This window comes from Electrophorus electricus, chromosome 6 (assembly GCF_041902795.1).
Source record: "Electrophorus electricus isolate QZ-2024a chromosome 6, ASM4190279v1, whole genome shotgun sequence".
Classification (NCBI taxonomy): Eukaryota; Metazoa; Chordata; class Actinopteri; order Gymnotiformes; family Gymnotidae; genus Electrophorus; species Electrophorus electricus.
The window spans coordinates 13,338,237-13,358,585 of NC_137502.1; the positions used below are offsets into that span (position 1 = coordinate 13,338,237).

The 20,349-nt window shown below is 40.8% G+C and overlaps 1 protein-coding gene across 3 annotated transcripts; it reads right to left on the bottom strand.

Annotated features, from left to right (window-relative positions):
- Positions 1–220: 220 nt before the first annotated feature.
- parp6a (poly (ADP-ribose) polymerase family, member 6a) lies at positions 221–19,690 on the bottom strand. 3 transcript variants are annotated; one of them, XM_027008001.3, is made up of 23 exons: positions 19,551–19,690; positions 17,869–17,990; positions 17,442–17,519; positions 16,156–16,250; positions 15,860–15,920; positions 15,646–15,736; positions 15,301–15,367; positions 14,963–15,112; positions 14,286–14,436; positions 13,567–13,620; positions 12,293–12,388; positions 12,012–12,104; positions 11,633–11,758; positions 8,763–8,828; positions 8,459–8,526; positions 8,237–8,285; positions 7,970–8,082; positions 6,900–6,972; positions 5,651–5,720; positions 3,121–3,200; positions 2,928–2,991; positions 2,391–2,475; positions 221–2,220 (listed from the first exon to the last, which is right to left on the bottom strand). In XM_027008001.3, exons 2-23 carry the CDS (start codon positions 17,881–17,883, stop codon positions 2,118–2,120), a joined length of 1,848 nt encoding a protein of 615 aa, XP_026863802.1. In that variant the 5' UTR covers positions 17,884–17,990; positions 19,551–19,690; the 3' UTR covers positions 221–2,117. The 3 variants fall into 3 exon arrangements, 2 of the variants coding, with proteins under 2 accessions (XP_026863802.1, XP_026863800.1); XM_027007999.3 differs by having other exon boundaries at positions 13,567–13,698; XR_014124096.1 differs by lacking the exons at positions 221–2,220; positions 5,651–5,720 and having other exon boundaries at positions 2,403–2,475; positions 13,567–13,698.
- Between the last annotated feature and the right edge of the window lie 659 nt (positions 19,691–20,349).

The following is a 20,349-nucleotide window of genomic DNA, read 5'->3' on the forward strand; positions in this document are numbered from 1 at the left end:
ACAAGGAAAACAAAAAGAATGAATCACTTCACAAAAGATCGTCCTTGCAGTACAGACGTCATTCTGAGAACAGAAGCTTTTGGGAGTGTTCTAAGCATTAACAGGGAAGGCCGGCCCCCTGCTGGACAAAAGAGATCAATGCTGCCTCATAGCTCCAAGCATCACAATGCTGACAAAATGTTACTAAAAATGGGAGGGGGGAAAAATCACATATCTAAAATTGTGCAAAACATCTTTTTATTATGTTTTTCACTTGCTGCTTTCATAACCTCGATTTACACAGAGCACTGACACACAAGAAGAACAATACGACAGAACTGGGCCGACCTGCTAGAAGCACAACCAAGAGACCATAGGCAGAACCGGGGGATGGCATTCATCATCAGCCTCTTCTTCATCTGCCATTAACACACAGATTCTATGTACAATCTCTTTTCTTTTCTGAAAACAAACAAACAAACAAACAAACAAAAACCCTTCCGACATTCGAGTCCTTTCTGTTGCTTTACATCGCCTATTACATTGAGCTACGGGCATGACAAGGAGAAGGTGCATTAGTACGAGAAGTGTAATGTCTGACATGAACTCTACCGGTTGAATACCACAACTCAGACATGGACAGGTCCACTTGGGAATGCTGCATGTAGTGCTGAGCCAGTCAGTGTGAGCTGAAGGGATGCAGAGAAGGTAGACTTTAAGGTGGTGTCCTGATCTGTCTGTGGAACATTCGGAGGATAAGAGGCTCTGACCAGGCCTAAAGCAGGAGGAGGCCAGTTGAAGGGTGTCCAGTAAGGAACGTCAAAGGGGAGGACAAAGAAGCAGGGCACCCAGCTCCATCTTATGGGAAGCAGCATCCCCAACTGAGGCTCCTTCACCCAGGACATAACACATTTAAAGAAAGTAGGGATTAGGAGGAGGAACCGTAAATGTGAGAAATAATGCGTTTTTGTTCTCTCATTTTTCAATATAGGTGTCTGTGCTTACGCTGATAAACTGCAGTAAACATCTTTCTGCCGTGTATGCGTGCACTTGTGAATGGTGTGGGTGTGTGGGTGGGTGGGTGGATGAGTTGGTGCGCGCGTGCGTGCGTGTGTGTGTTTGTGTGCACGTGCACGTGTGTGTGTGGGGGTGTTTGCGTGTGTGTGCACGCTCTTCTGTCATATTGCGAACCGGAGACAAAAAGAAAGGAAATTGATTTCACCAGAAGGAATTGTTGAACAAAAGCAACTCCAGAGATAACTGCATCTTGGATATTAATATGTGTCATTACTCAAAGAATATGAAAGTAAACAGATCAAGAGGATAATGCTTTTACAAATACAATAAGAGTGCATGTGGATCCATCACTTACTATCCACAGACTAAAAAATGTAATAAACATTTTTAAATTACTTTGCTTTTTATGGATATTCAGAATGATAAACATTCAGGGGCAATGGGCTTGAGGGAGTTGGGGAACTATAAAGAGTCCAGCAAAGTAGATAAGTGTTATACAGTTATGAAGCCTAGGTCTGAAAGGAAATGAGACAGCACAAGAGGATGGAATGATAGCACCCCATGCTTGAGGGAATAGCCTGAGTGACAGACTTGGACATCCAATCAGGCATTTTGATCTGCTTTAGAAGGGGCCTGGTAGGGGAGTGAGGGGACGTGGACATCCGAGCCCAAGGAGGAGTCTTGCGAAGTTCTGCCTTCTCATTAGCAGTCACCACTGGCTGCAGTGTCCGTGCAGGGAGCTTGTGACAGAGGCAGGCCTTTGTAGCATGACACATGTGTCACAAAGAGTTCCATGTGAAGTTTGCTCTGCCATTACCCCTTTTATCTCACTTCCTGCTGGTGAGGAGGAGGGTCTAACAGGCCCAAGCGCCCTAAATGGCAAACCCAACAGCAGGGGAGGGTACACACGTCCAGAGCTCCTCACAAAAGACAGGAGAAGAAAAAGAACAAAGGGAGAAAAGGAGCCCAGGGGGAAAAGGGGAAAGAGAAAGAGACACTCGGCTCTCTTCTGCCTCTGTGCTTTGAGGAAAGCTGAGGCAGAGCCTCATCTGGCTGTTTCTATGGCAAGGGGCCAAGAACATGCGCCCAGAGCCCCTGCACATGGCCCCAGGAAGCCCCTCTCAGCTGGAGTAGATCTGAGTGCCAATCACACGCATGATCTCCTTCTGTACCTTGGGCTCCTGGGTGTTAATGTTGGCATCTCCTACCTGGCCATCCTCATATCTGTCAGAGGGTGACAGAGAGAGAGAGAGAGAGAGAGAGAGAGAGAGAGAGAGAGAGAGAGAAACAGATAAGGTTAGTGACACTCATGCATACTAGATAATCTGTACAACTTCTAAGCAAACATACTTGCACAGACATATATACAAATGCAAATCTTTTCAGATACTCACACAAAGAAGAATCGTGTGCACACATGGTCAGAAACTGGACACACCCAGATGTTTCCATGTTTCTGGAGGTCCTTAGATGTAATTACTGTGAAAAGATATTACAACCATAATGTCATAAGCAACTTTAGACCCCCACATACTCCACCCCTGTGGTTATTCCTTCAGTATTAAATTACAAACAGTGTTTCGTGGTTTATCCTAAGATTTCAGATGAATTTCTTCTTATTGCAAGTGCAAAATATCTGCAGGGCAGACAAAACAGGGAGAATAACTCATCTCCTGCACTAATCTACACTAGCATCTATCAAGCAGCAGGAGACTGCGAACTACCAGCATTGCTTCAGGACAGTGCAATCGTGCTGAAATTCACAGAAAAACCAAGACAGCGCTTTCCGATTCTGTCACACAGGTGCAGCCGGGGGGCGAGCCGAAGTACTGTGGAAACAAAACCTGCCCGGAACTACCCTGTGAATGCCACACTATTTCCTCTGATTACACCTGGAACACTACAATGGACATCCGTTTGTAGTCACCTACCTTCACACAGGGCAATGCAGTTCAGATTCCGGCTTTGCAGAAAGCGTGACTGAATGGGACGGCTCTGTAGAGAGAAAACAGGCTTTTTTTTTTTTTTAATGCACACATATACAAATCTCTGCTGTATTTATGTCAGCACAAAGAACTTAAATGAGGCAAGATCCCATAAGCTGAGGTTGGTAAAACCCTGTACCTGTGGGATTGTGTTCATACGGTTGTAGCGCTGGACCAGTTCATCTTTAGTTGGCATCCGATGTTGTCCTTTACCCATTCCTGCACAAAAGATGTATGTATGCACATATGTAAGAAGGCACACACACACACACACACTCACACACAAACACACACACTTACACAAACTCAAATGCACACATACATAAAAGCTTTAGACCAAAGCCCCATAAATAATACCACTTCATACAATATTAAATGTATACTACTTCCACTAAAGCCCATGCATCACTAAACAAATAAAAGAGTTCGCAGAGCACATGATCAATGAATCACACACACACACAAGGTCCTGAAGTGCAGAATATGAAATGTTTTTAAATGTCTGACAGTGACTACATTAAATGGTCCACACTTGATAGCAGAGGATTTCAGAAATGCTTATACTTTATTAATATATAAAAAAAAGTTAAACATGTGTACAACATTAACTTTACCTTGACTGTAAGCACACATATACACTGCCTGGCCAAAAAAAAAAAAAAAAGGTCACCACCTGGATTTAACTAAGCAAATAGGTAAGAGCCTCCCATTGGATAATTACTGCATGGGTAATTATGTTTCAGCTGGCAAGTTATTTAACCCAACTGATGCAGTGAGTAGCTTCTCATTTGTTAAACAACCATGTCGAAAGGTACATCCTGTGGTCGTGGAAAAGATGTTAATCTGTTTCAGAAGGGTCAAATTATTGGCATGCATCAAGCAGAGAAAACATCTAAGGAGATTGCTGAAACTACTAAAATCGGGTTAAGAACTATCCAACACATGATTAAAAAGTGGAAGGATAGTGGGGAAACATCGTCTTCCAGGAAGGAATGTAGTGAGAAAAAAAACCTGAATGATCGTGATCAGCGATCACTTAAACGTGTGCTGAAATCAAATCGTAGAAAAACAACAGTGGATATGTTTAATAGTGAAAGTAAGAGCATTTATACGCACAATGCAAAGGGAACTCAAGGGATTGGGACTAAACAGCTGTGTAGCCTTAAGAAAACACTTGTCAGTGAGGCTAACCGACAAAAATGGCTTCAGTTTGCTAGGGAGCATAAAGTTTGGACTCTGGTGCAATGGAAGAAGGTCATGTGGTCTGATGAGTCCAGATTGACCCTGTTCCAGAGTGATGGGTGCATCAGGGTGAGAAGAGATGCGGCTGAAGTGATGCACCCATCATGCCTAGTGCCTACCGTACAAACCTGTGGGGGCAGTGCTATGATCTGGGGTTTCTGCAGTTGGTCAGGTCTGGGTTCAGCAATGTTATGTGCCCAAAGAATGAGATCAGCTGACTACCTGAATATACTGAACGACCGGGTTATTCCATCAATTGATTTTTTCTTCCCTGATGGCGCGGGCATATTCCAAAATGACAATGCCAGGATTCATCGGGCTCAAATTGTGAAAGCGTGGTTCAGGGAGCACGAGACATCGTTTTCACACATGGATTGGCTACCACAGAGTCCAGACCTGAACCCCATTGAGAATCTTTGGGATGTGCTGAAGAAGACTTTGCATAGTGGTTCAAATCTCCCATCATCAGTACAAGATCTTGGGGAAAAATTAATGCAACTCTGGACAGAAATAAATGTTGTGACATTGCAGAAGCTTGTGGAAACGATGACACAGCGAATGCTTGTCATAATCAAAGCTAAAGGTGGTCCAACAAAATATTAGAGTGTGTGACCTTTTTTTTGGCCAGGCAATGTAACTTCAAATGTAAATTATTTCCAGATTTTAATTAACACAATATTTACTTACAAGTAAGATCATGGCTATAATATAACTGTCCCATGAAAATCTTTGTTTTGAGTTTTGCTATAAGGGAGTGCTTATGAGTTTAAACAAATAGATTATAGCTTATCTCACAGATGATTCAAGCATAACTTTCAAAAACTAAAGTACTGAATACATAAATTGCAACATCTAAAGCACAAACAGATTTTCAACCATCACAGAAGCCATACAGCAGGAAAGAATGTGCTAAAGTCAAAGAAATGTAAATTTCATTCAGTAAAACTACAAAGATGCTTAATTTGCATCTTTATTTATATCTTTACATATTCACATTTACACATCTACAGGCTGAGCATCATTCTGAACATCATTATACCTGCTGAATTCTAGCCAAAATGTGAAAAAAAAAAAAAAAAAACAGCTTGCAAGTGATCAGTGGTGTTGTGACGGCAAAAGTGTGACAGACTCAGAAAACTGCTTCAAATTCATTCACTGGATCCAAAACCGACAAAGCAGCAATAGCCATTCTAACCACCTGTAATGCACCCTCTGCCGCCTAGTGTCATGAAGTGGAGACCAGCTGCCTTCAGCGCGCGCCTGGCCAGATAAGGCAACGCGAGACTGCACGAGGACCGTGGTGATAGCACGAGCACCGGCGGTGATAGCACGAGCACCACGGCAACAGCACGCGCCAGCACCACGGTGATAGCAAGAGGGGGGGAACGAGCGCGAGACTGAAGCATGGCGCCAGGCGCAGGTCCTACCTGAGTAGCCGAAGGATATGCTGGAGATGGGGCTGAGATAGATGCCCTTCCCATAGGCTGCCCCATGCAGCTAGGGTTAAAGAGAGGGAGAGTCACTAAGAGTGCAAACCCTCCACGCACTCGCAGACCAACATACACTCACACGCACAGGACACACTCCACGGCAGAAACAAGACTGAGGAAGAACAGACAGAGAAAGCTGAAGTGCTATCAAGCAGTGAGAAGTGTCCAGGTGTCCAGAGTTGCCTTTATGCATGTAGCGCCACTATCATTTTTGCTGGCTTGTGTGGATTTCTGTCAGAATCGTTCGTTTTGTGAAACGGTGAAACCACAGCAAAATTCTGCAATTTAACATGCATAATTGGCTCCAAACTGCCATTATATGCACATCGACAAGAAAAAAAGGAAAAAGGAAACACAATCAACAAGAGTAGAAAGATGATGCCATGATACAAGGAGGTGAACAGATACAAAGAGGTTCATGAAAAGAGAAAGTAGAAATGCAAGCCTGCAGAGCAGGCGATGAAAATGACAATAACGATGATGACAATAAGATGATAAAGGCAATAACATGAACTGGAGTGAAGTGTTAAATGAAAAGCATTGTAACCCTGACTGCCAAATGACTGTTATTATCCACTACCACCAACTCCTCCAAAAGGAGAAAATTAACATGATCTATAGACAAGGGAAGGAATGCAAAGTATAGAGGTAGAAATCAGAATGGAATTGGAAGGCATTAGTGGAAAACTCAAGATATATGAAGTTCCAGGATACTGTGCCATGCTCAGTACTGATTTTGTGCTAGCTGTAAGTAATATACCTGTTCAACAGGATATTTCTTTTCGACACGCTGGTCCACATTTTGTTGTTGAACATACCACATGAATATAATATGACTAGTCTTGCCTTATGCACATAAGACAGAGGTAGCCGGCTGATCTGCAGTATTGGGTAGTCTGACAACCTAGTTGATAAAGATTTAGAGTAAAGACACAATGTACCTAATTACTCACTTTGTGCCTCATTAATCCTCAGTAAAACCTAGTCCTTGACGCCCACCTGACCCCACCATTTTAGCCAGGAAGGTGCATAACATCAGTTAGACTACTAGGTAACAACTCTCCCACCTCCCCACACCCCAATGCCACTTGCAGGAGCTTAGCAGTTAACATGCACCCAGAGTTGAACAAATGTTGTCCAATGGGACAATGTATCTTAGATCAGCTGACTGATGTTATTTACATACCTGCAGTTTGGTATAAGAGGCATTGACTAGTCCATTTCTCAGAACAGAGTGCCAGTTCTCTATATGAGAACCACTGCAGTGATGCAAAGTGAGAGAGGAACACAGAAAGAGGCATATAAATATATATAAATTAATATAGGACTTACATTTTTAAATACAGCCTATGCTTAAATACAAAAGTCTGTTAGGCAAAAATCACCACATTCAATGTCTATATTATAGATAGATAGATTTTTGCAGACTTTTGTATATCTATATATGTGTGTGTGTGTGTGTGTGTGTGTGTGTGTGTGTAGCATAATTTTTTATGTTAAGTATCTTATGAGCCTAGTTAGTAAACACACATTTACATTTTTAGTGTTCACACATTTAGCATGCTATTGATTCTACACAAGGGGGAGTTAATAGCACACAAGAAGGGTTTCAATGTAAGAAAGCTGCTTTGCAACACTGACACTGTACAACCTTGTTGCACAATGATGATTAGAAATTACTTTGAAATATTCTGCATGTGAATAAGAACAAGCCATTTATATGAGCCTTTGTTTGCCGTTGTCTGAATATTGGGGGTGTGTGAGAGCCTCATCATTACTCTATTAGAAGAACACCTTCTCAAATAGAACAAGGGGTCATAATGAGATTACAGTATCTTTATATCTAAGGACAGTGAAGTTGCTGAAAAAAGAACACAAAGCCCTTGTGAGTCCCAGTTGTGCAAAATTTAGAATCCATCTGATTTCTAAATGTAGAAAGTCTAGAGATAGATTCCAGCTTTCAAGCAGTGTGCAGGCTCCAAATTCAGATGTTGCCAGTGAGATTAATTGCTGTTTACTGAAAAGAAAATGTTTAGTCCCACTTTTTCTTGGCTAAAAGTTAAAAAGACACTTTCATCTGTATAGCACTGACAGAGGTGCATTCACCAAAAAAAAAAAAAAACTAAAGAAAGAAAATAGCCAAGCTTTTGTGGAGCTGCAGCAGTTGTGTAGCAACTCTGGCTCAGGATGCTGAGTCAGACTGTGGTAGGGTACGGAGTGCGTGTGGGGTGCGGTACTGCGGAGACAGCGGCTCACTGGAAGGCAAAGGTGCTGCCGTAGAGCTTCTTGGCCGTGCGGAATCGGGCTTCTTTAGCCGGCGGGCTGCTCAGGAGCAGGAACTGGTGGGACGTATGCATGAACTTCAGCTGCTGTACAGACGGATAAGTTACCCAGGCAGACGGATGGAGAGACAAAGAGAAAGAATTAGCAAGCAGCAAGGAAGAATAATGCACGCCTACGTAATAGTAATAAATTCAGAGAGGACTTTATTTGTGCGACTTTAGTATGAACTCTATACTGTACCCTGCTCAGAGGCAGTTTGACAATATGAGACCGGTTGCTGGATATTATCCTGCACACAGCAAAGTAGCATAAAAAGAAATAGTAGAATTTTTTTTTTTTTTTAAATAGAAGAGTAGGTGACAGAGTAGTGTGTGTAAAATTATGATACCAGATCTACAGAACAAGAATTTGTAAAGGATATGCATCTGTAAAGAATGATATTTTATCAAGTTTGTCACTTACCACTGCAGTAGTGGATGAGCCAGAGGGTCTAGTTTATCCATCTGTTTCTTTATCTCTAGATATGATCCCTGTGAATACAGGGCCACAGTAATACTCAACAGGAACACATTCATCATGCATTCACACCAAAGGCAATCTCAGTACAGGAATGTCAATGACAGACACACTCATGGTAGGTCTGGTTCACTCATAGTTCTAAACCCATTTCTAAAGACATGTCATCTGAAACTCACAGAAGAGAGGCTTTGCACTAGGCTTCAATGTTATTGTTGCTACGTGTTAATGACCTGGCTCGCAGATGTACCTGGGTCATCTCACGTATAGACATCACACTGTCCAACGCCTTCTGCAGTCTTTCATAATTCTTCTTCTGTGGCCAGCCAGCCAAAGAAAGAGACACACAGCATGCAAGAAAAAGAATTAAGAGAAAATAGGACAAGAGTGATTAATGGTGACATGCACAGATTGTGTAAGTGTTCACATTTTCATAGAACACTATTTTCTAAGTAACTGTAAATGCAGGCAATTCTGAGATTTCATAAGCTATTAGCAAACAGATTGATCAAGTTATTCCTACAGTGCAAATTAGATTTGAGAGACATCCTCTGAGCGGAGAAGTATATAATACTTTTTATTTTCATTTTCATTATATTTCTAATATAATAATAATAATAATAATAATAATAATAATAATAACAAAAATCATATAAATATGAAAATAAATTTAAGAGACAACTACAAAATAATTTACTATTTACTGGTACGTCTTTCAGTTTTATTACATAAACTACTGACATTTCTCCTAAAATCCAAATGAAAGCATAATAATTTTCAGAAAATGACAACTGGTGAACATAAAAGATGTTTTATGTTCTAAAATGTTTTATGTTATAAAGTGTTTTTATAAATGTGTTTATCAGGTGATAAAATCAGGTGTTCTGTGGATCAGCTTAAGTGTGAATACACATTAGAAGGAGAAAATTGACTGATTTGAATATTGTTATTACATCATAATTCTATTGCGTTATTACTATGTGTAATTACAATATATTATAGTTATTACACCATGATTACACAATGACATTACAATGCACTATTATCGTGTAATTATACTGTGTTATTAAATTGTCATAACATAGTAATTATGGTATAATATAGTAACACGTTTATAGTGTGCTATAGTCATTTATTGCATAGTAATTACAAGGTGTTGATACATTGTGTTAATACATGGTTATTACTATGTGTTACTATGTTATTACAATGCATTATTACATTGTAGTTACAATGCATTGTTACTGTTATTACAATGTATTTTTACATTGTAGTCACAATGTGTTATTACATTGTTATTACATGGCAATTACAATGTATTAATAATGTGTGTTATTACCATGTATTATTTCAATGTGTTGTTGCATGGTAATTACAATGTGTTACATTGTTCTTACAATATGTTATTACATAGTAAGTGCAATATTACAAAGTTACTAACATTATTCCAATGTGTTATTACTATGTTACTATCTATTAGAATGCAATATTACAATTTGTTATTACAATGTGTTACATTGCATTAAGTTATTACAACATTTCATTTTAATACTGTGAGTATTAAAGAAGAGTGTGTGGGGGTGAACAGTGGCTCATTATCACTCAAAGAAGCAGGCACTCAAACTGGCCATTCTGAAGGGAACTGTGTTGCCAAGGTGAGAAGGGTGCAGTGACTGATCTTTGCCATAACTGGACCGAAGCATGTCAGACATTTCATTACAACAATTTAATTAAGGAACTGCGTTACCTCTATAAAGGGGTTATAATAGATTCCCTTTAAAAATGAGTGGTGCATGATCAGAAAGGAAGGGGCAAAGCATATATCTGGTCAACAATTAATGCTTCTTCATTTTATACAGAAGATCTGGAGAGCTAACTAGATTTAAAGCCATTTAAAACATGACTAATCAGAAAGCTTTTGTTTGTCCTCTTATCATAGATAAGCTTGCCACAACACAGGTTAATAAGTCATTGGATGTTGTTATTCATCCAATAATGACAAATTGTTAATTTGATTAGAAAGATTATTCAAACCATGATTAAAACACTCCATTGATGTAATGTCCCTGTTTGAGACACATATTCTATTGAAGACTTTTATATGCTGTCCTACTCTGCTATGGAGACAATAAATTGTGAATTTGTGAAGGTTAATTTAATTGTAGTTAAGTAATTAGTAGTAGGCTCAGTAGTTTAACTGAATGAAGATTATATTAATATAAAAACTCAATGCACAAAATATGTATTTCACAAGACAATTACATGCACTGTTGGGTGAAATGATTTTGTGTTTGTAGAAGGTTAGAATATCGTTAACCTATGCCTCAACTGTCCACCATCCCTTCCTGAAAACACAACAATCAAGGTGGAAAACACTGACGCGTAATCACTAATAAGCACCTCTGACAGCCTGCACTCCTGAACTTTACTCAACCACAACCTACACAATTTCACAGAGATCTACTGTGAATCTACTATTAATTGAGTCTTTTTTTTTACCCTCTTACTTGTATATTTATCCCTAATGTTACTATGTGCATACTGTAAACAGTGGTGGTGTGTTTTTGCCTCATGCCTTGTGTATTTATTCCATGGTTGTCAGTAATGGCAGTGAAGGACACCTGTAGGGCTGCTACCTAGCACAGCATGTCCTTTTTAACGGCACAGTGCCCGCCTCCTAGACCCCTCCCTATGTTTGTGTGTGTTTTGCATGCAAGGTCACGCCCCTCCTGTGTATCACAGCTTGTTCCTTGTTTTACGTTTTACCATGTATATATAAAGTCCTGTTTAGTAGTTAGTCTTTGTTTGTGTTTAACCCATGTATGCTGTGTTCAGCCAACCTGTTGTGCGCTAAGTGTTTTGTCCATTCCTTACGCTCTTATGTAGAGTTGTTGCTGAGTGTTTTTCTTGTTTTGGTTTATTTGTCATGTGAAATAAACATCTGTGTTTATGAAAAAGATGGCCCACCTCTGCATCCTGCCTTGCCTCCCCATGTTACAGATATATGACATTTTTCTTTGGTTTGGTTCTTTGAATTATTGAATTCTTTCGTTTGGTTCTTTGACATTTTGAAATTTGTCTTTGCTCCATTACTTGGGATCTTATGAATGCCCCAGTCACCTTTGGGTTGAAAGCGAGCGTTTTGGGATCGTTGGGGTCAACCACCGATGGATAGGGTTCAAAGATGATGCTCTTCCGGGGAGATTCCAAAGCAGCTCTGCACATGGCAACGAGAAGATCGACCACCTGCAGAATGAGAGGTGACAGGAATGATGATGCGGCAGTTGTTTCCTGTACTGCCCATAGCTCAAATTGTAAAGGAAAGAGACCTGTACTGAAGTTGTTTCCTGTACATGCTATGTGCACAAACAGAATTATGCGCCCATTCTGGAGAAGAAGGAATGCCACCAACAAATGTTCTCCTTGGATTTCCACCACATAGTTATGCATGATTAGACCATATCCAGACATCTTTGAAATTCGGTTAGTGTGTACGCACCTCAGCTCCTGTAGCCACCTCTTCTGCTGCTCCTGACATCACTCCCAGTGTATAGAAAGAAAACACACACAACTCCCTGGTGCAAACCGCAGGCTTGAAAAAAAAAAAAAAGTAAAATAACATAGTTATTAGGAGAAAAATACACCATAGTTATTAGACAACAACTCTGCTGAATTATGGTCCTATATTCGCAGGATAATAATAGTGTTTTCTGGACAAATTTTAATTTTATTCTTTACCAAAAGAAGCAAATCGCCATTAAAGGATATGTAATGGGCCACCTTGAGCATGGAGCCGTTCTGAAAGACGTGCTGCTCGTCACACACCACGCAGTACTCGTTGAGTGTGGGGATGCGCTGCTCCGAGTACTTCATTATCTGGGAGGTGAGAGCAAGAGAGAGGGGGGAAAACATACAGATGAACGGAACATGGACTACCTCAGGAATACTGTGCTGTTCATAACTGCTTCCGACTGGGCACAAGAGCAGAGAAGAACAGAAATGCTGTTCCACAAAGACAAGCAGGGCAATCTGACTTTACAGGTTCTCATTTATGTTCAGGTTCAAGTAACTGAGTAACACCATGTATGGGACAATACCTTGGATGTAGCTACACTTCTTTGAGGCTCTGAGATCTCGTTAAAGTACTCGACAAAACTTCATTGTCATTCTGTTCTATTGAAGTCTGACTTATCCAGCAGAGAGACAATGTCATGAAATTGTGAATATTATTAATAGGCTGCTCCGGTAGCTCACTGGGCATAGCAGGTAGCACAAGGTGCTATCAACATTAATGTCATTGATTAAACACTAATGTCAACACTAATCCCTAATGTCATGGGACTGACTGCCCGGCAGCACACATACTACAACATTCTACTACTACTAGCGATTATGTCCAGAACATCTGCCTAATGCTGTACATGTATTGTTAGCAGTATGATTGGCACTAGCTGACAACACAGCTTTAATACCTATAAGAATGCAGCTCAAGACATTTTAACATTACTTACAATAGAAAAAGGCATCATTCATCCCTTTTCCCCCAATTCTTGTCTTCAGTGTCTCTGTGACCGGCACACTTGCCATTTGGCAAAATTTGACTTCTTGCTTAGTTCTGTTCTGTGTTCATATGCAATCTACCTCTAAATGTTCATACCACTCCTTCCTAAAATCAGTCCAGCAAAGCTGCACTTCACAAAAACATTGATGAATAAATTAAAAGTGAGATATTCAATACAATGTGACACATCACTAATGATTTTGCAGGATTATGGCAGATAATCAATGATGCTGCATGAATCATGCATATTTTTTAATAAGCAAAACAGAAACGTACTGCGTTAGCAGTTACTGCCATAGCAAGCATCATTTAAATCAACTCAGTCAGTACACTACAAAGCCATGCTGGAAGATGAGGTTATTTTATCATGTGATGAATTTCCTCCTTTTTCTGACCATAGCAACAATTAATAACAACACTGCATGAGAAGAAAGCAATGCTCTGTTAGAGGTCAGACTGAGACGAGGTTGGTGTGGCCCAGAGCTGTGTGTACCTGCACTAAGAAACCGTACTCCAGGGTGGGGATGTTCTTGCAGTGCCCGCCCGCCTGGGATGAGAAAAACAATTCAATCAGCTGCCGCGTGGTAATCTGCGCAGGGGCCCTGCCCGCCGGGACGGCCACAGTCTGATGGGTCAATGGAAACAAAGCATTATGGGAAAGGATGCCAGGCAGCCACGTTAGGCAGACGGAGACGATGGGGAGAGAGGCTGCAGAGAAGCTGAAGTGGGGGGTCTAGAATGACTTTAAGATGAAGAGGTGTCTGATGTCTGAATTACTTGAACAGGAGATTTTGTTGCAGCTGTTGTAGTTGTTGTTGTTGTAGATGTGAAGTAATGAATCTTTGTGGCTCTACAGTAGAGAAAAATACTAAATTTCAAGTCTTTCATTTTGAGAGAACAAAGACTTGCATGCAAAACAGAACAGTTCTTCATGTCTTTTCACCAGTGAATCAATGATTCTCAAATGAGAAATCTGCAGTTAGCTTGATTTGGACTCACTTGTATATGCATGAAGAAAAGTTTATATTACCAATTAGGCCCAGGACAGGGCTTACATTTTTATCTTACAAGTCTTTCTGGGAGGTATGTTGAAAGAGTTCATCTGCATTAAGGGCAGATTCCCCACTGGTAACAGGAACCGAGATGCTGGCAGGACAGAGCTGTGTGTGTGTGGGGGGGGGGGGACGCACTGGGTTAAAACTGCTGCCTGACCTGGCTGTTGGGGGGATAGCTGAACAGCTCCCCCTTGGGATTCTTCATAGTGCAGGAGATGGAGCGGTTCATTAGCCTGGCGACTCTTAGCTCGGGCACGCTCAGTTTGCCCTTCAGTACCGTGTCCTGGATGAGTGGGAAACTGGGAGACCTGGAGCCAAGATGGAGGCCATGGCCATGATGAATTCTGACACATCTCATCTCATATGCATGCACAGAGACTCACACTATCTAGAAAACAAAAAGGTTATAAAATGGCACATGGTAAAATCTGTTGCATTGTTTTTCAACTCCGTAATCATTTCACAAATTTAAATCTAGCCATCTGCCTCATGCCGCACATTTTGAGCACAGCTATTTCTGTAAAGATCTATTATGACAGAAGCAGTTACATTTCCACTGTCAGAACTCAGAACCAGAAAATAATATTAATAAATTATCATAATAGCATGTCTAGTTTTTGGATGAAAGCACAAAGATGACTCTTTGCTTGCAATAAGAACTACACATCAGCACCAAACAAATATCCTATGTTTGGTATGTCATACAAAAAGCTACTGAAATTTCTTTGCATCATAACTAGAGCTTGACAAATTGTACAGCAATACAAAAGCAAGCTGGTAAACTATTGTTGCGGGAGTGGCTAGTGATAAACGAGGCCGACGTGACTGTCGTACTTTGGGATTGGGGAGAAGATACTGAGGCCTGCACGGAACTTCTTAATGGTCCCTCCTGCCTTGAACCAGCTGTGCCGCTTCTCCTGCTGGGCTTTGAGGAACTCATTACTCAGGTGTTTCCATTGCTGAGAGGTGAATGTGCTCAGAATCCTGGAGGAAACATGGCAGCTATTTCAGTGAGGGGCTTTTTTTTTTTTTTTTTTTTTTTTTTTTTTAAGAGGGGAAGAAAAGCTGTCCAACTCTGTGGCTGAAAGAGTCACAGGGCAGGAAGCCGACTCTGATGCTGCTGTTGTCAAAATGAGTGCCGAAAATAAATGACAAGAACCAGGAGCACTCACTTCTTTAGCTGAAGTCCGAGGCTGAATCCGTCTTTGTTGGAGGGCTGAAACACTTCCACAGATGGCTCTGTGACAGATAATAAAATTAACACCATAATGCTGCAAACCCTAAGAAAAGCTCAGTTAGAACACACTCACACACATACACACTCTCAGACACACACACTCAGACACACACACTCAGACACACACACTCAGACACACACACTCAGACACACACACTCAGACACACACACTCAGACACACACACTCAGACACACACACTCAGACACACACACTCAGACACACACAAATGCACACACAAACGCACACACAAACGCACACACAAACGCACACACTGCTTACCTGGTCCATCCAGATATTGTGAGAGGGAGAAGCGAAGTCGAAGGATGATGGGTTCTGTTCGAATTACTTTCCAGGCTGTCGCCACTTCCTCCTACACACAAAACCAGACACAGCACAATTACTTCTACTCAAAACACCAGGGAATGCTTATGTCCATTATAATTACTAAAACCATGCTAATTAGATAAATGTCATAAAAAGAAAGATTACACACATCCAGGAAACTGATGTTGATGTGAAGGTCAATATCCACATCATCGATTGTCCCATACTCTCTGTGCATTGTCGGAACAAAAAGGGGGGGGGGAAAAAGGTACATAATGCTACATTTTGGACCTTATAACAAATAACTGACAGATAGAACAACCAATCTGGTGGTGAATCATGGAGTTATATAATGAGGTGACTGTGACTGTGAGCAACCAAAGTGAACCGCACGTACGATGGAGCATTCTGGAATGTGTGCGAAAATAGCGAGACAAGCCGTGTTGGCTGAGGACTACTCCATACCTGACTGCCACTGCACCGTCTGTGTAAATGTCTTTCACAGCCTCGATGTCGGCGTCTAGCTGGGGGTGCCGGTACAGGTCTGCTGCACAGCTGCCCTGCAGGATGAGGAGAGCCATGCTCACACCCTGTAACAGAGCTGAATAGGCTGTGTCCAATATACTGAGCTCTGCTACAGAATGACCCCATAGCTGCACAGCCCCAGCATGGTTTGTGGAATGACGCTTGCTGAACAGTTTAAATCAAACACACTGGACTTTTATTTATTGACTTTTTATTTGTTTGCTTGGTTGTCATTTCAATTTTAATTGTGTTATAATTGTCTTCTCTTGTGTTAGAATTTGTCTTTTTTTTTTTGTGTTATATCTTAGATTCTTGGATTTTACCTTCAACAGATAATTCAAATAAAATTAGTAATGCTACTAGTACTAGTATTAGTATTAGTACTGCTACTGCTAGTACTGCTACATATATCATCTATGGGAATTAATTAACCAAAAAGTTTAACATTGATTCTCAGAAACAAATGCAAAATTCGCAAACTGGCTAAAGGCAAGCAACAGAGAAGCAACATTTCTGTTGATGATTTGTGATGTATTCCTCGATCTTTAACTACATTTATGAAGACTTCTTTATGTACTCTGAGCATAGAGGAATAAATTATTTTAGATAAATTAGATTTGGAGATTAGAAGTTATTGTTTTGGATGTTAACATTTTCAGATTTCGAATGACCCGAGTGGCACTACTGAAAAATCGAAGGGACATCTAATTATTATTTAGTTTTTTGTTTCCACATGTTGGGATAGATAAATGATTGACATTCAAAACAAAACAATCAACAAAAAAATAGGATTCTAGAAAGAAAGGATTGCAGTAGAGAAATAAAGTTTCTTTCATGTCACGTACAGTTAACAGTGACATTTTTACATCAGTTCTATTGTTCATACTTAAAAGCCACAGAGTAGATTTCACCATAGTGCCTTTATTGCCAATGACCCCTTCCATTCCTGCCATTTTAATATATATCAAAAACTAGGCTAGCCCCTAAAAAGTCAAGAAAGTGGGCTAGTCATCAATCAAAAGTAAAAACGTCTGTAAATTACCTCCCAAGATGACCGCGCTTTTAACGAATAGAAGAAGGGTCATTTCACTCAGTGTCTTATCCACTAAACATTTAAAGGTTGTAGTCACTGCACAGCTAGGTTAAGATTGATATTAACGTTGAATTGGAAGTATTATATGCAATGCTTTTCTTATTCACCAGCATTGCTGGACCGAGTTTTGTACCTGAATTCCATACAGGAACTGCTCTGGCTCATTCTCCCCATCTGAGTCCTCATCTGTCCAACACTGGCCTTTGACGTCCTGCACAAAAACAAAATGCTTCAAGGATAAGTCTCAAATGTCCTCATAACCTAAACAACTTTAACATTTTAAAGAAGTCTTTCAGATGACCTTTTGTTGAGTATGAGCTTGAATGAGCAATGAGAGTCAGCCGCAGAATGCAGAGAACAATATGGCATAACTGGAGAACAACTAAGTTGTCTGAAGATGTCACCAGAACGATTGCTTGAACTCAAAGGCAATAGCTAGTACATTTATATAACTTAACAACGTTTTGTACATCTCTATAATGAAACAGACTGAAATTTTAAGATAAGAAAAGAAACAATATTTCACTGTTCTATGTGTCTACTTGAAAATGTAGCCTTACCATTGGGTCAGTCATTTACAGAGACAGCTTGGACAGAGAGAGACTGTTCCCATCCATTTCACATCAACCGCCCAAAGCCACAGAATGCCACTGCTTCACTTGAGCCTGCACTTCTTCTGTTTCTATAGGAGGAATGCAGTGAGTAAAAACATACAGATTAGGGACATATTAATGATTATCTATCTGAGATTGAGAAACTACAAAATCAAATGATGATAAATGGTGAGAAAAAAAAGAGTGTTATCAGATTTAAATGGATGGTAAAGTTCACTGACCCCTCATTTTAATTTCAAAGCAGTACTTCAGGGTCCACTGCATTTGTCTCTCCTCTGCCTAATCACAATACTTTAGAATCACTCTCATTCTCTCTCTCCTCCTAATCACTGACTCTCCACCTTGCCATGTATCCTAGCAACAGAGATTTCTGGCTTGTGCCACTGTTTCATGAATCATGGTGAAATTTGTGGGGGGAAGGCTGTGTGTGTGTGTGAGAGAGAGAGAGAGAGAGAGTGTGGGTGGGTGTGTGATAGAGAGTGTGTGTGTGTGTGTGTGTGTGTGTGTGTGTGTGTTTTGGAAAGGTGCATGTGTACATGTAGGTAAGTGCATATTCAGTGTTCTAACTAAGATTTTGAAGGACAGTTTTCTCCTTGTCCGTATTTAATTTAACATTGTGTAAAGATTTAAAGATTTTAAAATAATATGATCTTTCAGTGAAAACTGCTGTTATAAAGTACCACTTAGTAACAGGGTGGGCCAGTTGGTTAGAGCTGGATAAAACTGGAGTTACTATAGGATTCCTTCAGATCTACACTGTAGGTATTCAGGGTAGTCAGTAGTCTCCTACCTGGTATGCTCCTTAACAGTGTATTTAAACAATCAACATTATTCATGGAGTAAAACATGTTTATGAGTTTGGATGGTGCTACAATGTTTAAACAGAAAGTTATAGTCGATGTTCAATACTTTTATGGTTTATATTAACCTTTGCTAATAAGCTGATGTGCACAGAGTTTAAAGACAGACTGATGCTGACGCACACCCCCACGTACTGACGCCAGCGCACAGGTGTTTACCCTCACAGCTGACTTATTTTAGAAGGTCATAAAAGGCAGAAGGTCATAAAAGGCAGAAGGTCATCCCTACTTCCCTTTGCCTCCTCAGGCTCCCCATCCTCATGAGCTCCTAGCCTCATGGCCTCTACCTCAAAAGTAGAGCCATCTTGTCTTGTCTAGTCTCCCACTGTTCAACAACCGCAAAGCCTGCCTGAATTCGTTGCATTGTATCTGTGTACGAGTTCCAGGATATGGGTTGTCTTATTCAGTTCTCCACGGTTGGTTTAAAAAATACACATGTAATGCAACCCAGCCTAACATTTAGGACCCAGACCATCAAGCAGGGATTTCATAACCAAAGACCAACCATTGCCAAACCATTATCACATTGTGTCTATTCTCACTTACATTTAAACAAATGCCCCCTCTCCCCTCCAGCCATGCCATTTCCTCAATCTCCACCCCACAACCCCTTCATCCATCCCTGTACGCTACCCCCAGGTTGTGTCACATACCGATACGATGCCCGACTCAAGTCCGCACCTCTTTAAATCCTCAGCTTTGCGACAGAGATGCTCGCAAGGGGCGCCCCTCCCCCACTTTGCTCTCTCCCGTTCCTTTCTCACTTACCTTAATAGAAGATGGAGGGAGAGGCTGCAATTCCTCTGCCTTTGTCCCAGTGACGGCTCCCCTTCTCCTGGTTTACGATGACGCCTTCAGAGTAGGAACGGAAGCAGTTCCCAGAGAGAATATTAGGAAGCAATCCCTATTTTGATGCTCTCTCTTCCTGCCTCTCTCCTTTCGTGGTTCTCTCTCCAGCCTTGCTCTGTGTATGTGTGTTTATCTATTGCAGATCTCTGCTCCCAGCTCAGTCTTATTATTTTTTTTTTTTTGCCTGACAACACAGAACGAGCTGAGCATGCTCAGTGGGACGCAGCAGCCCAGGTCATGTGATCTACAGCTGACTGGCTTTCTGGCTCAGAGGGGTGGCTGAGGAAACAGAGGAAAATGGTAATGGATTCTCTCAAACCTTGTCACTGAGATGGTAGTTTGGTAGCATTCTATTTTCTGTTCATATGAATATTGTTGTGATGTAGAAATGTAAACATCACAAGGGTAAAATGTTAACCGCAATACCTCTGGTTTTTGGTCAGAATAACCTTTTTCTGGTGACAAACCAACATGAGCTGCAGAAGACAGATTGGATTCAGAAGACGGTGAAGGAGTCTTTTCAAAGGTCATTGTGCCATATTCAACGTACCAGGAATTGTTTCTTATGATTATCTGCTGGGTTATTAATGCTTATCTCAGAGTTTGCTTAGCTTGTGTCATTTGTTTCACCAGGCATTAATTAATCTGGTGAAGTCCATAGCAGAGAGAGAGAGAGAGAGAGAGATGGGGGGTGGGGGGGGGACTCATAACTGTGAGA